Consider the following 14,312-nt stretch of genomic DNA (forward strand, 5'->3'; position numbering starts at 1 on the left):
ACCTCAAGGGGGAGCTACAAATTCATAACTTCTAAAACAACTTGAAGAATACAGTTTAATGATGTGAAACAATTACCAAATGAGAAATCTTGCAGTCAGAGAATGTTTGTGCATATTAAAATGAGCACCTTTAAAACAAGTAATTATGAGCATATTACGCATAATTATTGGTCATTAGAGATATGTATCCGATGCCATGATGGAAAATTGCATAGATCATTTTATGAATATGTGCAGTCATACTTCAGCTTTTCTGATTCATAACATCACTATTTAAACTGTGCCATTCATGATGCCATTTTGTGGCTAATGGCTTCGCAGGGAACAGAAAAACGAAATGTTTGATTTACCAGTGACCGTATTTGTAGCTGGATATGCACATTCAGAAGCTTGCCACTAGGTGGCACCATGTCATTCCAGTTACTAAGATTGTTGGGTAAGTTAGGAAGTATGTATGTTGTCAACAAGCAACATTACTACCCCTACCACTGATCCAGAATGCTGCAGCCCGTCTGGTATTCAATGTTCCCAGACATTGTCACTCCGCAACCTCCACTGGCTGCCTGTTATGGCTCGCATCAAATTTAAAACTTTGGTGCTCGCATACCAGGCAGTTAAACGATCAGCCCCTGTATATATTCAATCCCTTATCAAGACTTATACACCAACAAGACCCCTCCTCCTCGCCACACCTGCACCTCACGCTCACGACTGCTGTCTGTCCTGGTCCCACGGTGGTGGAATGACCTCCCGGTGGATGTCAGAACGGCAGAGTCTCTGACCTCCTTCAAGCGCAGACTGAAGACCCATCTCTTCAGGCTACACCTTTCCCTCCCCAACTCACCACCATGATTAGCCTTAGACTGTAATGGCACTTATGTATAGATTGTATAGATATTGTTACTTGTATAGGTATTGTTATGTTTTGTATTCTAGCTGCAATTGTGGTATGCTAGTTTGAAAGTTGATTGTGCTCTTAAAGGGTTCTGATTTTCTGCATGTTTACACTAGGACTCGGAACTATACTGTCCTCTCAGGTCCTCTTTGCACTTGTTCTTGTGTTTAATTTGCACTTTGTTGTACGTCGCTCTGGATAAGAGCGTCTGCTAAATGCCATGTAATGTAATGTAGTATAGAGCAGCTATAGTACTGGAGGGCCACTGTGCCTGCGTGTTTCAATCAGAAGCTAGTTCAGGCCTTGATATCCAGGTGTTTGGACTTTTTAAGCAAGTCAATGACTTTAAATCGCACCTGCATTGAAACGCACGAAAAGCCAGCATGCACAACTGAAGCCAACTGTACACCCCTAGTGAAGACTGTAAAAATGCAGTGTAGTTGTCTGAATAGCTGTAATATTCATACGCTGATGTATGATTAATATATCACATACTAATCACTCATCAGCTTACAATCATTTCCATATATTTGCTAGTATAATTTCACTTTCGTCAGTGGAACTGCTCTCACTGTTGGTTTGTGATTCTATCTAAAGGGGGTTGTTGGCTGAAGCTGTCCACTAATTGGTATCATACGGCGAATTGGGCTTGGCCTGTGTTGGTGATCTGTATAATTTAACCTGATCCCTGCATGAGCTTGGACAGTGAGTCAGAGCTGTAATTATATGTTGCCCTCACACCCCCCTATGGGACCTTTTCGCTCTCTGACCTACAGCAGGAAAATCAGATGGATATGCCACTGTTGCTTTTTTTCAACGGGCCAGTGATTGTTAGTATTATATTTCTGTTTTTATAAAATAACCACCTATTTCCTCCAGCAACAGTGCCACCACCAATTAAAGCACAGCTTTGATATGTCTCAACAGAGGTACTTTTTGCAAGAATACTTTAAGCATTCCTACTGTCCCTCTGATACAATTACCAAAGATGGTTCATGAACCACAAACATGGAAATGCTTTTTAAATTGGATGTTGAATCAATATTCAAAATGCAACCCAAACAGGCCTCATGCATTACAATGAATATGTAATATATTTTAATTTGGATCGAGACGGCAATCATTTACTCTCATCTATTGCTGATAGTATGCTTAAGTAGGCTCCATAACACAATGTCATGGACTTCAAAGGGTGTTTCCAATGTCAATGCAGCCATGAACCATGAGAAATTTTTGTAAAACACCTGGCATCTCCCAGCCAGTTCAAACATGGCTGCAAAAGAATCATTCAGCAAGACAATGATACCTCAAACAAACCAAGAGCCAGGTAACTGACCACAAAATTACTGTTTTGCAATGTCCACCTCCAGACTTGAGCCAGATCAAAAATGTGTGGTTTGAATTGAAGAGGGCAGCCGAAAAGTGTGTGCGTGCAAGCATGCATGTGTGTACACAGAGAGACACACATGGACCACTCTCATTAACAAGGTGTTTTTGGCAACAGAACTGCCGCTCACTGGAAATCCCAGGAGATCAGCATTTTCTGAGATTCTCAGACTGACACCCTAAAAATATTGAAAATATTGGTAGAGTAAGCTTAAGAATGTGCACCAGAAAAACACTGAGACAGCATCTTAGGCTACAGAATACTGATTTATTTTCCAAAGGGTTCTTATAAAACTACAAATAATTCAACACATGAGTGATGAAGATACAAAATGTGCAATGGTGGTACTTACAGAAATATGGGGGATTTTCTGCCTGCTCATATATTTTAAATCTTTCAATGACAGTTCATGAGCAACATGAAGCATGCAAGTGTTGTGAAAACACAGCCTAAAGAGCCACTAATGTGACATGGGCTACACAGTAACACTTGAGTCCGTCCCTAGGTGCAACTTGAAGGTGACTGGCCTTTTTTCCCCTTATGGTTCATCGTACTCTTAAGAACATGTTTTGAATCTTTATAAATACAGGTCAGTTTTAAATCAAGCTCAAGGAAATACCAGCATGGTGAACTGTGCCAGAGAATGATAGCTTAGTGTCATGCTGATGAGGGACTCCATGGTGGATCTTTGTCAAGTCAAACTAAAAGTGCTTTTGTCCCCACACAGACTAGTGGGCCTAGTAGGTCTGGTATATGTCACCTGGTATCTGATGGCATCACTGGGATATGATGTTTCATATGGAGACTGACATGTATATGCCATTATCACACAATACAATTTTATAATAATCATCCTACAATCAGCCACATACAGGAAAAACTGATCAAAATGAAAGGGACCATCACACTGATAGAATTTTACTCAGTGATAATGGTTCAGACTTTAACCTATACCTGTTTGTCTCCATATGTGATGACATATACTTGGGTGGATTGACATCAGATACCAGATGACCGACTAGTCTAGGCTATATATATGGGCGGAGACAAGGGTGCAATTAGTTTGACCTGAGGAAGATCCAACGTGAATTGAAGTTGTTTAATATTTGATACCAATAAACGATGTATATGTGTGAGTGTGCAGGCACTTCCTCGCCTCTACCTACATTACCCATCGAGCACAATGGTGTGTGAGAAACCGCCAGCATCCCTCAGCACAGTTCACACATTCTCAAACATACACTGTGGTATTTCTTTGCCACACATTAACAATGGTAAAAAAAAAAACAGTTCTATGTTAGGCTGTGTATTAACGCAATATGTTTGTTAATCGGTTAATCTTGGGTTATTTTTCAGCATACTGCTGTCAGAAATGTATGTACGTGTATTATTATACATATGCAAAAATAATATTTGTGTGTAGTGAGGATTCGGCCATTTTTGAGGTCAAGCTAAATTTCAGCAAAGAAACTGAATCAAAAAGCTGAAATTCGTGAAATGTTGTGTTCAGCGTGTAAGATGGAACTATTTTTGCAAACTGGGTGGAAAATCAGCAGTTATATTTTTATCTCCGTTCTATTTTTTCTCAGTGCTTGTTTTGGGAACTTGACAGCGGTGGCAGTGATGTACAACGTGGGGAAACTCCCCGTAGTTATTTTGTGTAGCGTCGACACACGCCAAACGGACACGAAGAAAATACGTCGAAGCAAAAAAAAAAATTTTTTTTTAAGAAGAAAAAAAAAAGCCACCATTCTAACTGGCAACGTAGGCGGGGGTTCCCGGAAATATTTTTGCTGTGACGTCTCCAGCACTAGAACTTACCATATATGGGTATACGTCTGTGCGTTATTGGAAAAGACCCCGGCGCGCTTACGTCACAGACGTCAAGGCAGTCTCGAGAATTGGGTGCATTGGTTTCACTAGTTCGCCAAAGTTGCTGCTCTATTTTTGCGGTTCCGGTTAATTTACTTGGGCTAAAATAAGAACCTAGTTTGGATCATCTTTGATATGAAGAAATTAAATTGATTGAATCGATGTAGGAACAAATTTCAACCCAAAATACACAGAGTCGGGAAGTGATTTCACAAAGTATTTTACTTAAATATATTTTGTACAAAAGACACACAAAAACGTTTGTCGGGATCAACCTGACAGACAATAACTTATTTCTTGGAATGTAGCATCAAACGACAATACAAAATACATTTGTAAACACACAAAGCATAAATTGCCTCCTTTATGATTGATACTGCGTGATAGGCGCTGAGTTGTCAAATGAGCTGTGCATTGCAGCCAAAAGTACCATTTAACGATCAACAAAAATAGGTTACATGAACCATATTTTTCTGTAGCCTACATCAGCTTTTAAAAACAAACCATACCCTACCATTTTCAAATGAAAACATGCAAATGAGTTGGTGTAAATACTCAATATCCCAGTGCTCTAACGTTATTTGTTCAACAAATAGCCTAAAATATGAACATATCTTCCAGTGTATTGTTCAAAGCAATGTCCAATTGTCCATCACCGTCCCGCCGTTTAAAACGACTTAAGCTTTGTCGTCAACATGAGTTGACAACCACTGCTAACATGTGTCATAACTTTCTGCTTTAGTTGAGCCACTTGTTCTCGTAGTACTGAAGCAGTAGTTGAGAGCCCGGCATTGTCCGTCTTGAGAATTTTAACTTTGTCCTCCAGGCGGGAGATACGCTCAAGTTTGCGTCGCCGGCATTTAGTCGCTGCCTGTCGGTTTCTCATTCTCTTGCGCTCTGCCTTGATTCGCTCCTGGTTCTCCATGTCGATTGGTGACATTGGCGGGGACCCGTCGCTGCTCTGTGTATCAGGAACGGTTTGTGGTTCCTCTTTCAGAGCCATGAGTCGCTGTTGATGTAACCCTTGTCCTGGCAAAGAATGCTGAAAAAGCTGGGAGCCGTGGGTCGTTGCTTGATGATGCTGATACTGGTGATGAGGCAAGTAGCTGATGGTTGCGGAGGGATAGTTGGATGAAGATGTGAGGTTAGTGTTCGAAGAGTTCAGTGTTGTATATACAGGAAGTTCAGGTTGCAGGGATCCACCGAAGACACTAGAGGCCGCACTGCAATTCGTCACACCACCGGCTCCAATAGAAACGTTTGGTGGAGGCATCTGGTTCATCTTGTGGAGTTCGTCCAGAGCTTTTACGAAACCCTCCGCGAAACCCTCTTGCTCCTCTGTGATTCCCCGGGCGTAGAAGTATTGGCCAGGGGTGGGCGTAGTGGTAATAACACCGTTGCTGTTTTGGATGATCAGTCTCTCCAGTTCTGGAGAAGCAAGCTTCAGTGAGCCGACGTCTTCGGCCGAAGCTGGGTAGAAATCTGTCTCGGCTCGCAGCTGGGACTTGAGGTTCCGATAAGGCTCGGTCAAGTTCAAGTTCATGTTCTGGTTAAGGAGCTTGTAGTCGTGAAGGGCAGCGTCTGAGTGACCATAAGCAGAAAGAAACGAGTCGTCATGATAAAACGGTTGTTCCATTTTTGTAGACATACGATTCAAAGCACAAAATACTAACAGCAGACGTTTGTTGAGAAACAATATCGATGGTTCAAATGAACACCCTGCTCAACAAAACAAGGGCAACCCTCTTGAATGTCTTTTCAGCACTGAGATGCCCCGCAATGACAGTTTTATATTCAAGCTCAGCGGTATGAAAGAACAGAAAAAAAACTCCCAAAGTAGTTGAGCGCTACTGTACCAAGTCAAAAGATGCTGTTATTCTTGACAGTTGTATCAAAGTGATGTCCGATGTCTAATTCGTGGTTGTTCTCCGTGTCTGAGTCGGAACAGGTGAATGTTTCATAGGTCTACCTTAATGCAAACAAAGCTATATAATGCTTCGGGTCCACGTCCCGTCAAATGTGCACGTTACGTGCTGCAACGCTCAATTTATATATACACTGCCGGCCAGGAAGTCATTGATTGGTTGGGACTCCAAAGACGATTTAACTCCACGCCCATAAACGTCAGATGGCGGATGACGTTATTGCCAGGAACTGTTGAGATTGTAAACAAGCCTTGAGGCGAGAGGAGGAGGGTTGTTAACGTACGAGCAGACAATTGATGCGGTGGTGGGACCTTTTTACTTTTACTTTTCAAACGCAATTAAATATATCATATCAGATTGTTTGTGTGATTATATGAACTCACTGTCTTTCTAATTTCACTTACTTCAGAAATATAACTGTTATGGTTGTTACAACTGGACATTAGCTAGCTGACGTTACTAACCGTGGCAAGTTTTAACCTTATGTAACTAACTAGTTCTCACGTTGGATTGTTTGTAAACTATCTGTAGTGTTTCCCTCATTTAGTTAGCTACCAAGTACCATTGGCCATCTTTGCTCTCGGGTTGCGCACATGAATTTACATAATTCACATGCCCCAAAACAAGGATTCGATTTTAGTAGCATGCTAGCTACATATCTATTAGCATAGTGATCATTGCATTTGTCGCTCAGTTTCTGCGAGTGTAACCTTGCTGTGGTCCGAGCTAAGGTTAGCTTGCCCGTAAAATGTGTATACTCGCGTTAACTAGCTAGTTGGCTGCTAACAAGTTAGTTATATTGCATGCTAACTACTAACTTGGCGAAAGGGTCTTTGATTCCCAAGTAATACACTTTCAATTTACGTGAAGTGACTTGTAACATATCCATGTGTCAGCGGCTGAAGTAATTCATTGTTAACAATCTATTTGATGGGTAAGACTGTCTTAACTTATGGCATGGTTTCATGGTTCTTAAAATTACCAACCATCTCATTTTAGATTAGAAAAGAAAGCAGCTCTCTAAAACTCTGCGGGTGTGGCTAACGAACGTGCTATAACGCCACGACACACCCACAGCAAAAGGGGGAAGTGGGCTTAGTTTTTCTAAGAACCATATCTTACTGTTCACATATCATATTGTTAATGACTGTTTAACAATACCCGGCTGTGGCGGGGCGATCTCGGCTCTTCTGTATTTCTATCCCCATGCATTTGACTCCACCAGCTATGGGAAAACATCTGGTACTGTTTTATTAAACAAATTCACAGCACTCTCACAGTCTGGCATTCGTGGATATACATTTCGCTGTCGGAAGATATTAACCACAGTTCAGATGTACTTCACAGCTGATCTTGTATATTAATATTGAACTGGCAAACTAGAGGAAGACCATGTAGGCGATTCACATACGAGTATAGGTAATACCGTATACAAACTAACATTTAAGTACAACTCGAGCATTTTCAATGAAATGTGAATTAATTTGAACATTATACCAATAATAAGCAAGAGGCATGCATTCCGTCGGATCTTTCGCCTTCATCGAAGGCATGCTATTGATTTGCGGAAGCTGACTCATCCAATCGACGTTGTATTGATTGCAGCCCATATATGGACACAATACGCGTCATTTCCTCTGTGAGAAAACCGGGAAGCCTATCCCATTCGGCAGGTTTCCAAAATCACGCCCACGGATGGGAGAGGGAGGTGTTGAAAGAGGCGGTGGAGGAAGGGAGATATGTCGAACTTGTTTGGGAAACCGAATAGGACCTGAACCATGCGCGGTGAAGCTCGGTACATATATTATCGTGTGTAGACATGTAACACATAAATGCTGACGCACTGTCTCTATAGGCTCTTGGGCTGTCAGGACAAGTCTTTTCTGATCTCTGCAAGGTCTTGAATCATGTGATTACAGCCAATGCAGTATTTTTTAACACCTGGAGGGACCAAGGCCTGAATACAGCAGTGATCTACGGTGAAAATGCTTTTGGCTTGGGTCAGTGAGAACAAACTCAGAGTTGCTGGCACAGACATATTTAGCATGATGCAACTGCAACTGCAAAAAATCTTGCCCACATTAAAATTACCTGACCCTGGCTAGAATACCACACTATCCAGTTATAAAATTGTATATTCATGACCTATATCTATAGCAGTTATGATTACATTATTGTGTTATTTTTCAGAAGCTGTTATGAAAATGTTCCTGACCTGAAATGTATACAATTTTGCAATTAACTTCTGTACCAAAATGGCTTTTCATTCTAATGCAAGTTGATTGCTTTGCCTTGGACTACAAAAAAGTACTGAGTCGGCCCATTAGTCAAATTAAATTGGCTAATAACAATCTGGGAAGATGGATGGGTTTGCCAGCATTGCGTGTATAGACTTGAGTATGCTGACATGTGTGCAATGAAAATTTCACTGCCATTTGTTTTTTAAATCTCATTGCTGGCTGCTCTGCCAGGATGCAACAAATATGGTTTTTTTTTTTCAAGTCATTAGATCATTTCATCACTCATCCCTGTATTAGGTCCCTGGTCATGCCAGGTATGGCTGCCAAATGTGTTTTTCACATATATCACTGACTTTAGGGCATTTAGGAAGCTGGCTATGCCTAGCCACATTATGCCCAAATATGCTAAATGCTGCAATTATTTGCTGTATCAATATTATGAGCAGGTGGTCTTTTGACCTTAGCTCAGCTGTTTGTCAGTGCTTTGTGTTTACCTGAAACCTGCCATTCCCTTAGTCCCCTTGTTCCTTCTCCTCTTCTTCTTTGGCTGTTGTTTCCTTAGAGATGTTATGTCGCCATGTGATTTAGCAACAAAAAGTCTAAACATAAACACTTCTGTGTGTGCGTGTGTTGGTGTCTGACTTAGTGTGGGTGGGTGTGTGCGTGCCTGAATGCGTGTGCGTGCATGCGTGTGCGAGACAGATGCACTCCAGGGCAGAAGAGAGCTCTTGGGCTCATGCAGGAAGTGAGATAAACTGTGCTACTCAAATCCAATCTTATTCTTACCACTTTTGTGGAAGAGCACCTCTGAGAGACTGCAAACAGTTTATGGCAGACATAGAGATAATCATATCAATACTAATAACTCAACAATAATGCATGAGTATTGTCTGCTTGAAACTGCAGTATGAGTTAATATTAGTTTGAATTTAGACATCCGTCTAGTAATTAGTATTGTGCTGGCGCATGAATGAGAGCGCTTGCGACTCATTATGAAAGCATGAGCTTGCTCTTCACTCAGAGAAATGGGTCTTCCGGCACTAGAAAACGCAAGTGGCTTTGGTGGCGTGTGTGCCGTGTCTTTGATGTACCTTTTTTTAGAGCAGCAGCAAAAACGCAGGCTTGCGTGCTCCGTGCTGCTGTGCTCTTGCTGCTCTGTTCTTGCTGCTCTCGTGATTTGGGCTCGTTATTTGTGCAGCTACTCTCTGTTCTTGCTGTTATTTCTATGTATTGTGAAGCACTGTTTTACATTACCTGTCTCATTTGTTAAAAGCATCATCTTTCAAATGATTGCTGTGTGTGCTTGCAGCACAACATACAGTGGTGTGCAAAAATGTGGGCACCCCTAGTCAAAAAGCCTTTAACGTGAATATTTAAGTGAACCTTCTAAATGGTAAAAAGTTTTTAAGCAAGATTAATTTTGCTGGAATCCATTCTTTTTTCCAATCGCACAATATTTCCTGTGCCCCAGCTGCCACTCAACCTCAAAGCATAATGGGAGCACCTCCATGTTGGCAGGGTGTTCTTCTCTACAAAGTCTTCACCATTTCTTCTCCAAACATACCTTCTTTGGTGGTGGCTAAAAAGGTCCATTTTGGTTTCGCCAGTCCAACACACATTGTTCCAAAAGGCTTCAGGCCTTTTTTTTTTCTTCCATACTTCAGATGCTTAATTTTGTGTTGAGGTCGTTCTTTCTGGCAAATCTGCCATGTAGGTCTATTGTTGTCCTCTGCACAGCTAGACCTGTGTCTGCTACTCTTTTGTGCAGCTCTTTTGCAGTGTGGGTTCTTCTGAGGTTTCGGGCCATTCTCACCAGGTCTCGGGCCATTCTATCTGAAAAATCTTTCTTGGTCTTCAAGACCTCAACTGTTTTATTTATCTTCTATTTTCTAATAATGTGTCTGACAGTGGAAATAGGTAGTTTGAAACGTTGAGAGAGTTTTTGTAGCCTTCTTCTTTTTGGTAGAAATGAACCATTTTCATTCTGACATCCTTGGACAACTGTTTAGAGGAACCCATAGTTGTTAACACCAGCTTTCGATCCAATGTAACTGACATTTAAACCAGGGGTGCCCAAATGTTTGCACCCCATTTTATGCCTGCAAATGCTAGCTTTTGTATTGTGTTGTATGGTATTGTACTAACAACTCATCCTCTCAGAAAGACCAAAGTAGTAATTTAAAATAGGCGACTGCTTTATTAATTTCGGAACATTTTTCCGCCTCGGAGTTCTGGTCTGGATTTGAAAGACCAAACTGTTGCTGTTTTTAAAATTTGGTTTTACTTAGTGTTCCAAGGCTGCTTGTTCCTGTTCATTCTACTTCTGAAGTAAATCAATTCTATGGATGCCTTTATTCGTATGCATTCATATGCAAAATGGTCAGTAATATTTCCTGTTCAACTCGCATTCTTGTTCTTGTGTGTCTTTTAATTCAAATATTAATTTTAGGTTAGTAACCGCAATATAAATAAATGGACTACGTCATGTGTTTTTCTTCCTCCTTTCTTTATATTATCATTTTATTCCCAATGGCCTCTGGGAAATTGCTGCTTTATCAAGTTTAGACTCACAACTGCTGATTCACCCTTACTACATCAGTTCTTTCAAGTCAAAGGTCAAAGCATTCAGACAAATTAGACATTTATACTCCCCTCCAAAACCATACTGCCCTCCTCCCCTTCAGCAACTTCAGAGAGAGGGAGTGACACTGATGAAGTATACCGCCAATTTTGTCATTAAAAAGCCTTGGTGCAAGAGGACCCTGGAGTGCTGGCAGAGGTGACTGGGAGGTCAACAGTCTCTCGTACACAATGGGTTTGTTTTTCGGGGCATTTTCTGTGTTTCCCATAGCTTATCATTTATGGGGTTAATCTAGCTTCCTGCTTCTCAACAATTTGGGAGTAATTGGCAACTTAACCAGTGGTGTGCAATTAGCAGAGCTGAGATGGGTAGATTACAGAGAGAGCCTGTTCCTGTTCCTCATCCAGTCGTGTCAAAGGTCCCTCAGTGCTCCCATCGCAACAGAGTATGTTCATGTTGGCTTAGAATGCACTGATTGTAAACATGGCTGACTGCTTTCTGTTACTTCTCACCCTGCAAAATGTCATAGAAGTGTCCAAGACCTTACCTTCCTTTCTATATTACGGCGAAAAAGCTGTATGTTTTCATTTTTGATAAAAAAAACGCATTAGTCACATCTGACAGTTTTATTTCTCACTTCTCCTGAAGAGAAAAGATAGACAAAGATGTAGAGAGAGATAGAGGAGCTGAGATAGGCTGGGAGATAGTTTGTTGTAGGCGCATCAGAGACGTATACAGTTTTATTTGACACTCCTCTGTTGAACTCCTTCTATATAGCCTTGTTTTCTTATAGGCACTGCGTAACCAAACATTCTGACCATTCCACTTGTTACAGAGGACAGGAAGGCTTTGTTCCAAATACAGCATTATTGTATTTTATGCAGTGTTTTGTTCACAGGACAATAGCATCATCAGCATCACCCATTCTTCTCCTGTGCGTGAAACAGGCTCCAGCTTGGAAATGTGTGTCAGGACTCCTACTGGGTATGCGTCTCTCAATCTTCTTTATGATGCTGTTTGGGTTTATTAACTCTTATCTATGACAATCTGTTATCAGCACTAAGACTACTTATACTCAATATTAAAGTAAAGGTTGGTAAGGGTTCTTATATCACTGTTATGCATTAAGTCCAATTTGGGAGATGCATGCAATTGAAACATACTGATATTTGGCTACTGTTCAACTATTGATTTTTGGTAATACATTAATTGAAGTGATCTGTGAGATATTTTTTAAACAGTGCCATATGAATAAAAGTGTGATTTGTTTGGTTCAGCCCAACGGATTTTGTTTGCAGCAAGGTTAAGATCGGAGTTCAGACGATGAAAATCGGAGTGAGAAATGTTGACCTAAGCAGAGGCTGTCACAGGCGCTGTGTAACACTTTTGATTGAACGTCCTCTGGTTATATGCTGCTTAAGTACTTAACATTTGACTGTTAGACTTACTAGACTAAAGAAGATTCCCTGGCTTCTCCTCTGCCAGGCATTTCAATGTTCGAAGCCCAGTGAACCTGAAGAAGCCTGTGGGTGCATCCTGTGGGAGCAGGATAACAGTGTCCAACAAAGCAAGGCCTCATACTCTTCTCTTTAAGATTCAGAGAAGCTTCGTTAGTTAGATTCATTGGGGGGGGGGGGGGGGGGGGCGAATTAAACACGAGTGGACTGACATTTATCTTAGCCCCCTCACCCTTGCACCCATTTTTACTGTTTGTTATTCTGCAGCCCGTGGGAAAAGGACGCCTTGTATAATCGCTTTAATGAACGCTCTCTTAATCAGGCTCCTTCCACATAGCCACGAGTGAAGTGCTTGGGTGCCCAGTAGCGCTAACAGACCTTTAGCCCAGGACAGGAGGCTTCAGGGCCGGATGAGTGCACCATGAAAATGCCATCATCTCCGGAGCCCCATGGCGACGAATGACATACTGTTTCTCTCTCCCTCTCGACAGGCAGTTGTATCTTTCCTTACTCCCAATGTTTATCGGCTGAAAGCTAGTGTGAAGGTTAGGTTTTCATTTCATTTCTCCTATTTGGCTTTGACCTCTGCTGCTCATTTGATACCATTTGCGGGGAAAAAAACGGGACATTTGGTCACCATCATTTTTGCTAGCATTACACTTAATACACATGTTTATATTGAGTGTGTTTACAGTTAGAATATCTGCTGATTTTTGTGTGCGAGTAAAATATGATTTTGGTAAACATGGAAAAGTTTAGCAGATTGAGTTATATTTCCCATATGGACCTCTTGGGAGTGAAAAGAATTGAATCCACACGCTCAACAGTTTTCCTCCATTATGTTTCTGCTGACCGTGCAGCTTCTTTGTGATTTACTGGTTCCATCATAAACTAAGCCCCATAATTATATCTGAAGTGATAAGAACATAAATGGTTCCAAATGCCTAGCATAATAAATGCTGAGCAATCACTCTTTTGTAAGCACTTGTCAAACTTTTGACTTTTTTTCCCCTGCTGCCACTCCGCCTCCTGAACTCCTGAAGGTGCTGAGGTAGGCGGTGTGCTGTGGAAGATTACTCGAGGAGGGGCACGGGTCCTGAACAATGAAGTACCCTTCCAGGGAAGCCAGTGTTTTAGACAATTTCCAGGACATGGAATGATGTCATGTTCGCTGCTATAAATCTGCTTATTCTTCAATGGCTATTTAGTTCTTTCTGTGTCCTGACTGCGTGTGTTCTATTTTGCACTCATGTTCCGATTTTTGTGTTGGAATATTTGCAGGTTGCGCACTGTGAGAAGGTGCATAATTTGATCACACACAAACAACATCAAACGGGCCCGTTCCCCCATTACCAGTACCCGATGGGCGGGTTGCCAGTCGGTGTGGTAAGTTCTGAGATCATTTCCGTAGTAGAGAAATAAAGCTGTTCTGGCATGACTCTGTACCCACCCCATACACCTCACACCCCTATTCACCTGGCAGGGCTGCCCTTGTGTACTCCTCAGTGTGCCACTGTTCATCATCTTGTGCCACACACACACACACCGTGTAATCTGAAGGATTTGCAAATTATTTTTTAGATAAAGTGCATTACCCTGTGTAATCTCCTTGTGGCTGTGTGGCGGTTTTGTGTAGGTAACACTTTCAGGTTTCTGACGTAGCATAATGCCTTACTGTAACTTATAATGCGTGGGTGGAGGCGCATGAAATGGCCATGTCCTGTGTTTATCTGCGTTATTATGGGTTTTATATGACTGCCATGTACTCTCTTCCGGTTTATTTTCTTCAAGTCTTTCTTCAAGCTCTGTTCCAAATATCAAGACTTTTATAAACGTATTTAATTCCAAATTCTGTCACAAACTAGGAATTTATTCAGACATTTCACTGACCAGACTGTAATTACCTTATCGCCAGTAGTAGTGGTGTATGTGTTTGTATGTGTTTTTAATCACTT

The 14,312-nt window shown here is 41.4% G+C and overlaps 1 protein-coding gene across 2 annotated transcripts; it reads right to left on the minus strand.

Moving 5' to 3' along the window:
- Positions 1 to 4,358: 4,358 nt before the first annotated feature.
- On the minus strand, positions 4,359 to 6,167 carry junba (JunB proto-oncogene, AP-1 transcription factor subunit a). 2 transcript variants are annotated; one of them, XM_061230769.1, is made up of 2 exons: positions 6,011 to 6,167; positions 4,359 to 5,735 (listed from the first exon to the last, which is right to left on the minus strand). In XM_061230769.1, exon 2 carries the CDS (start codon positions 5,695 to 5,697, stop codon positions 4,822 to 4,824), a length of 876 nt encoding a protein of 291 aa, XP_061086753.1. In that variant the 5' UTR covers positions 5,698 to 5,735; positions 6,011 to 6,167; the 3' UTR covers positions 4,359 to 4,821. The 2 variants fall into 2 exon arrangements, with proteins under 2 accessions (XP_061086753.1, XP_061086752.1); XM_061230768.1 differs by having other exon boundaries at positions 4,359 to 6,167.
- Between the last annotated feature and the right edge of the window lie 8,145 nt (positions 6,168 to 14,312).

The sequence above is a fragment of the Conger conger genome, chromosome 2, assembly GCF_963514075.1.
Source record: "Conger conger chromosome 2, fConCon1.1, whole genome shotgun sequence".
Lineage (NCBI taxonomy): Eukaryota > Metazoa > Chordata > Actinopteri > Anguilliformes > Congridae > Conger > Conger conger.

Bases quoted from the DNA above. Each gene is read 5' to 3' on its own strand.
- junba (XM_061230768.1), bottom strand. From the start codon at position 5,802: ATGTCTACAAAAATGGAACAACCGTTTTATCATGACGACTCGTTTCTT.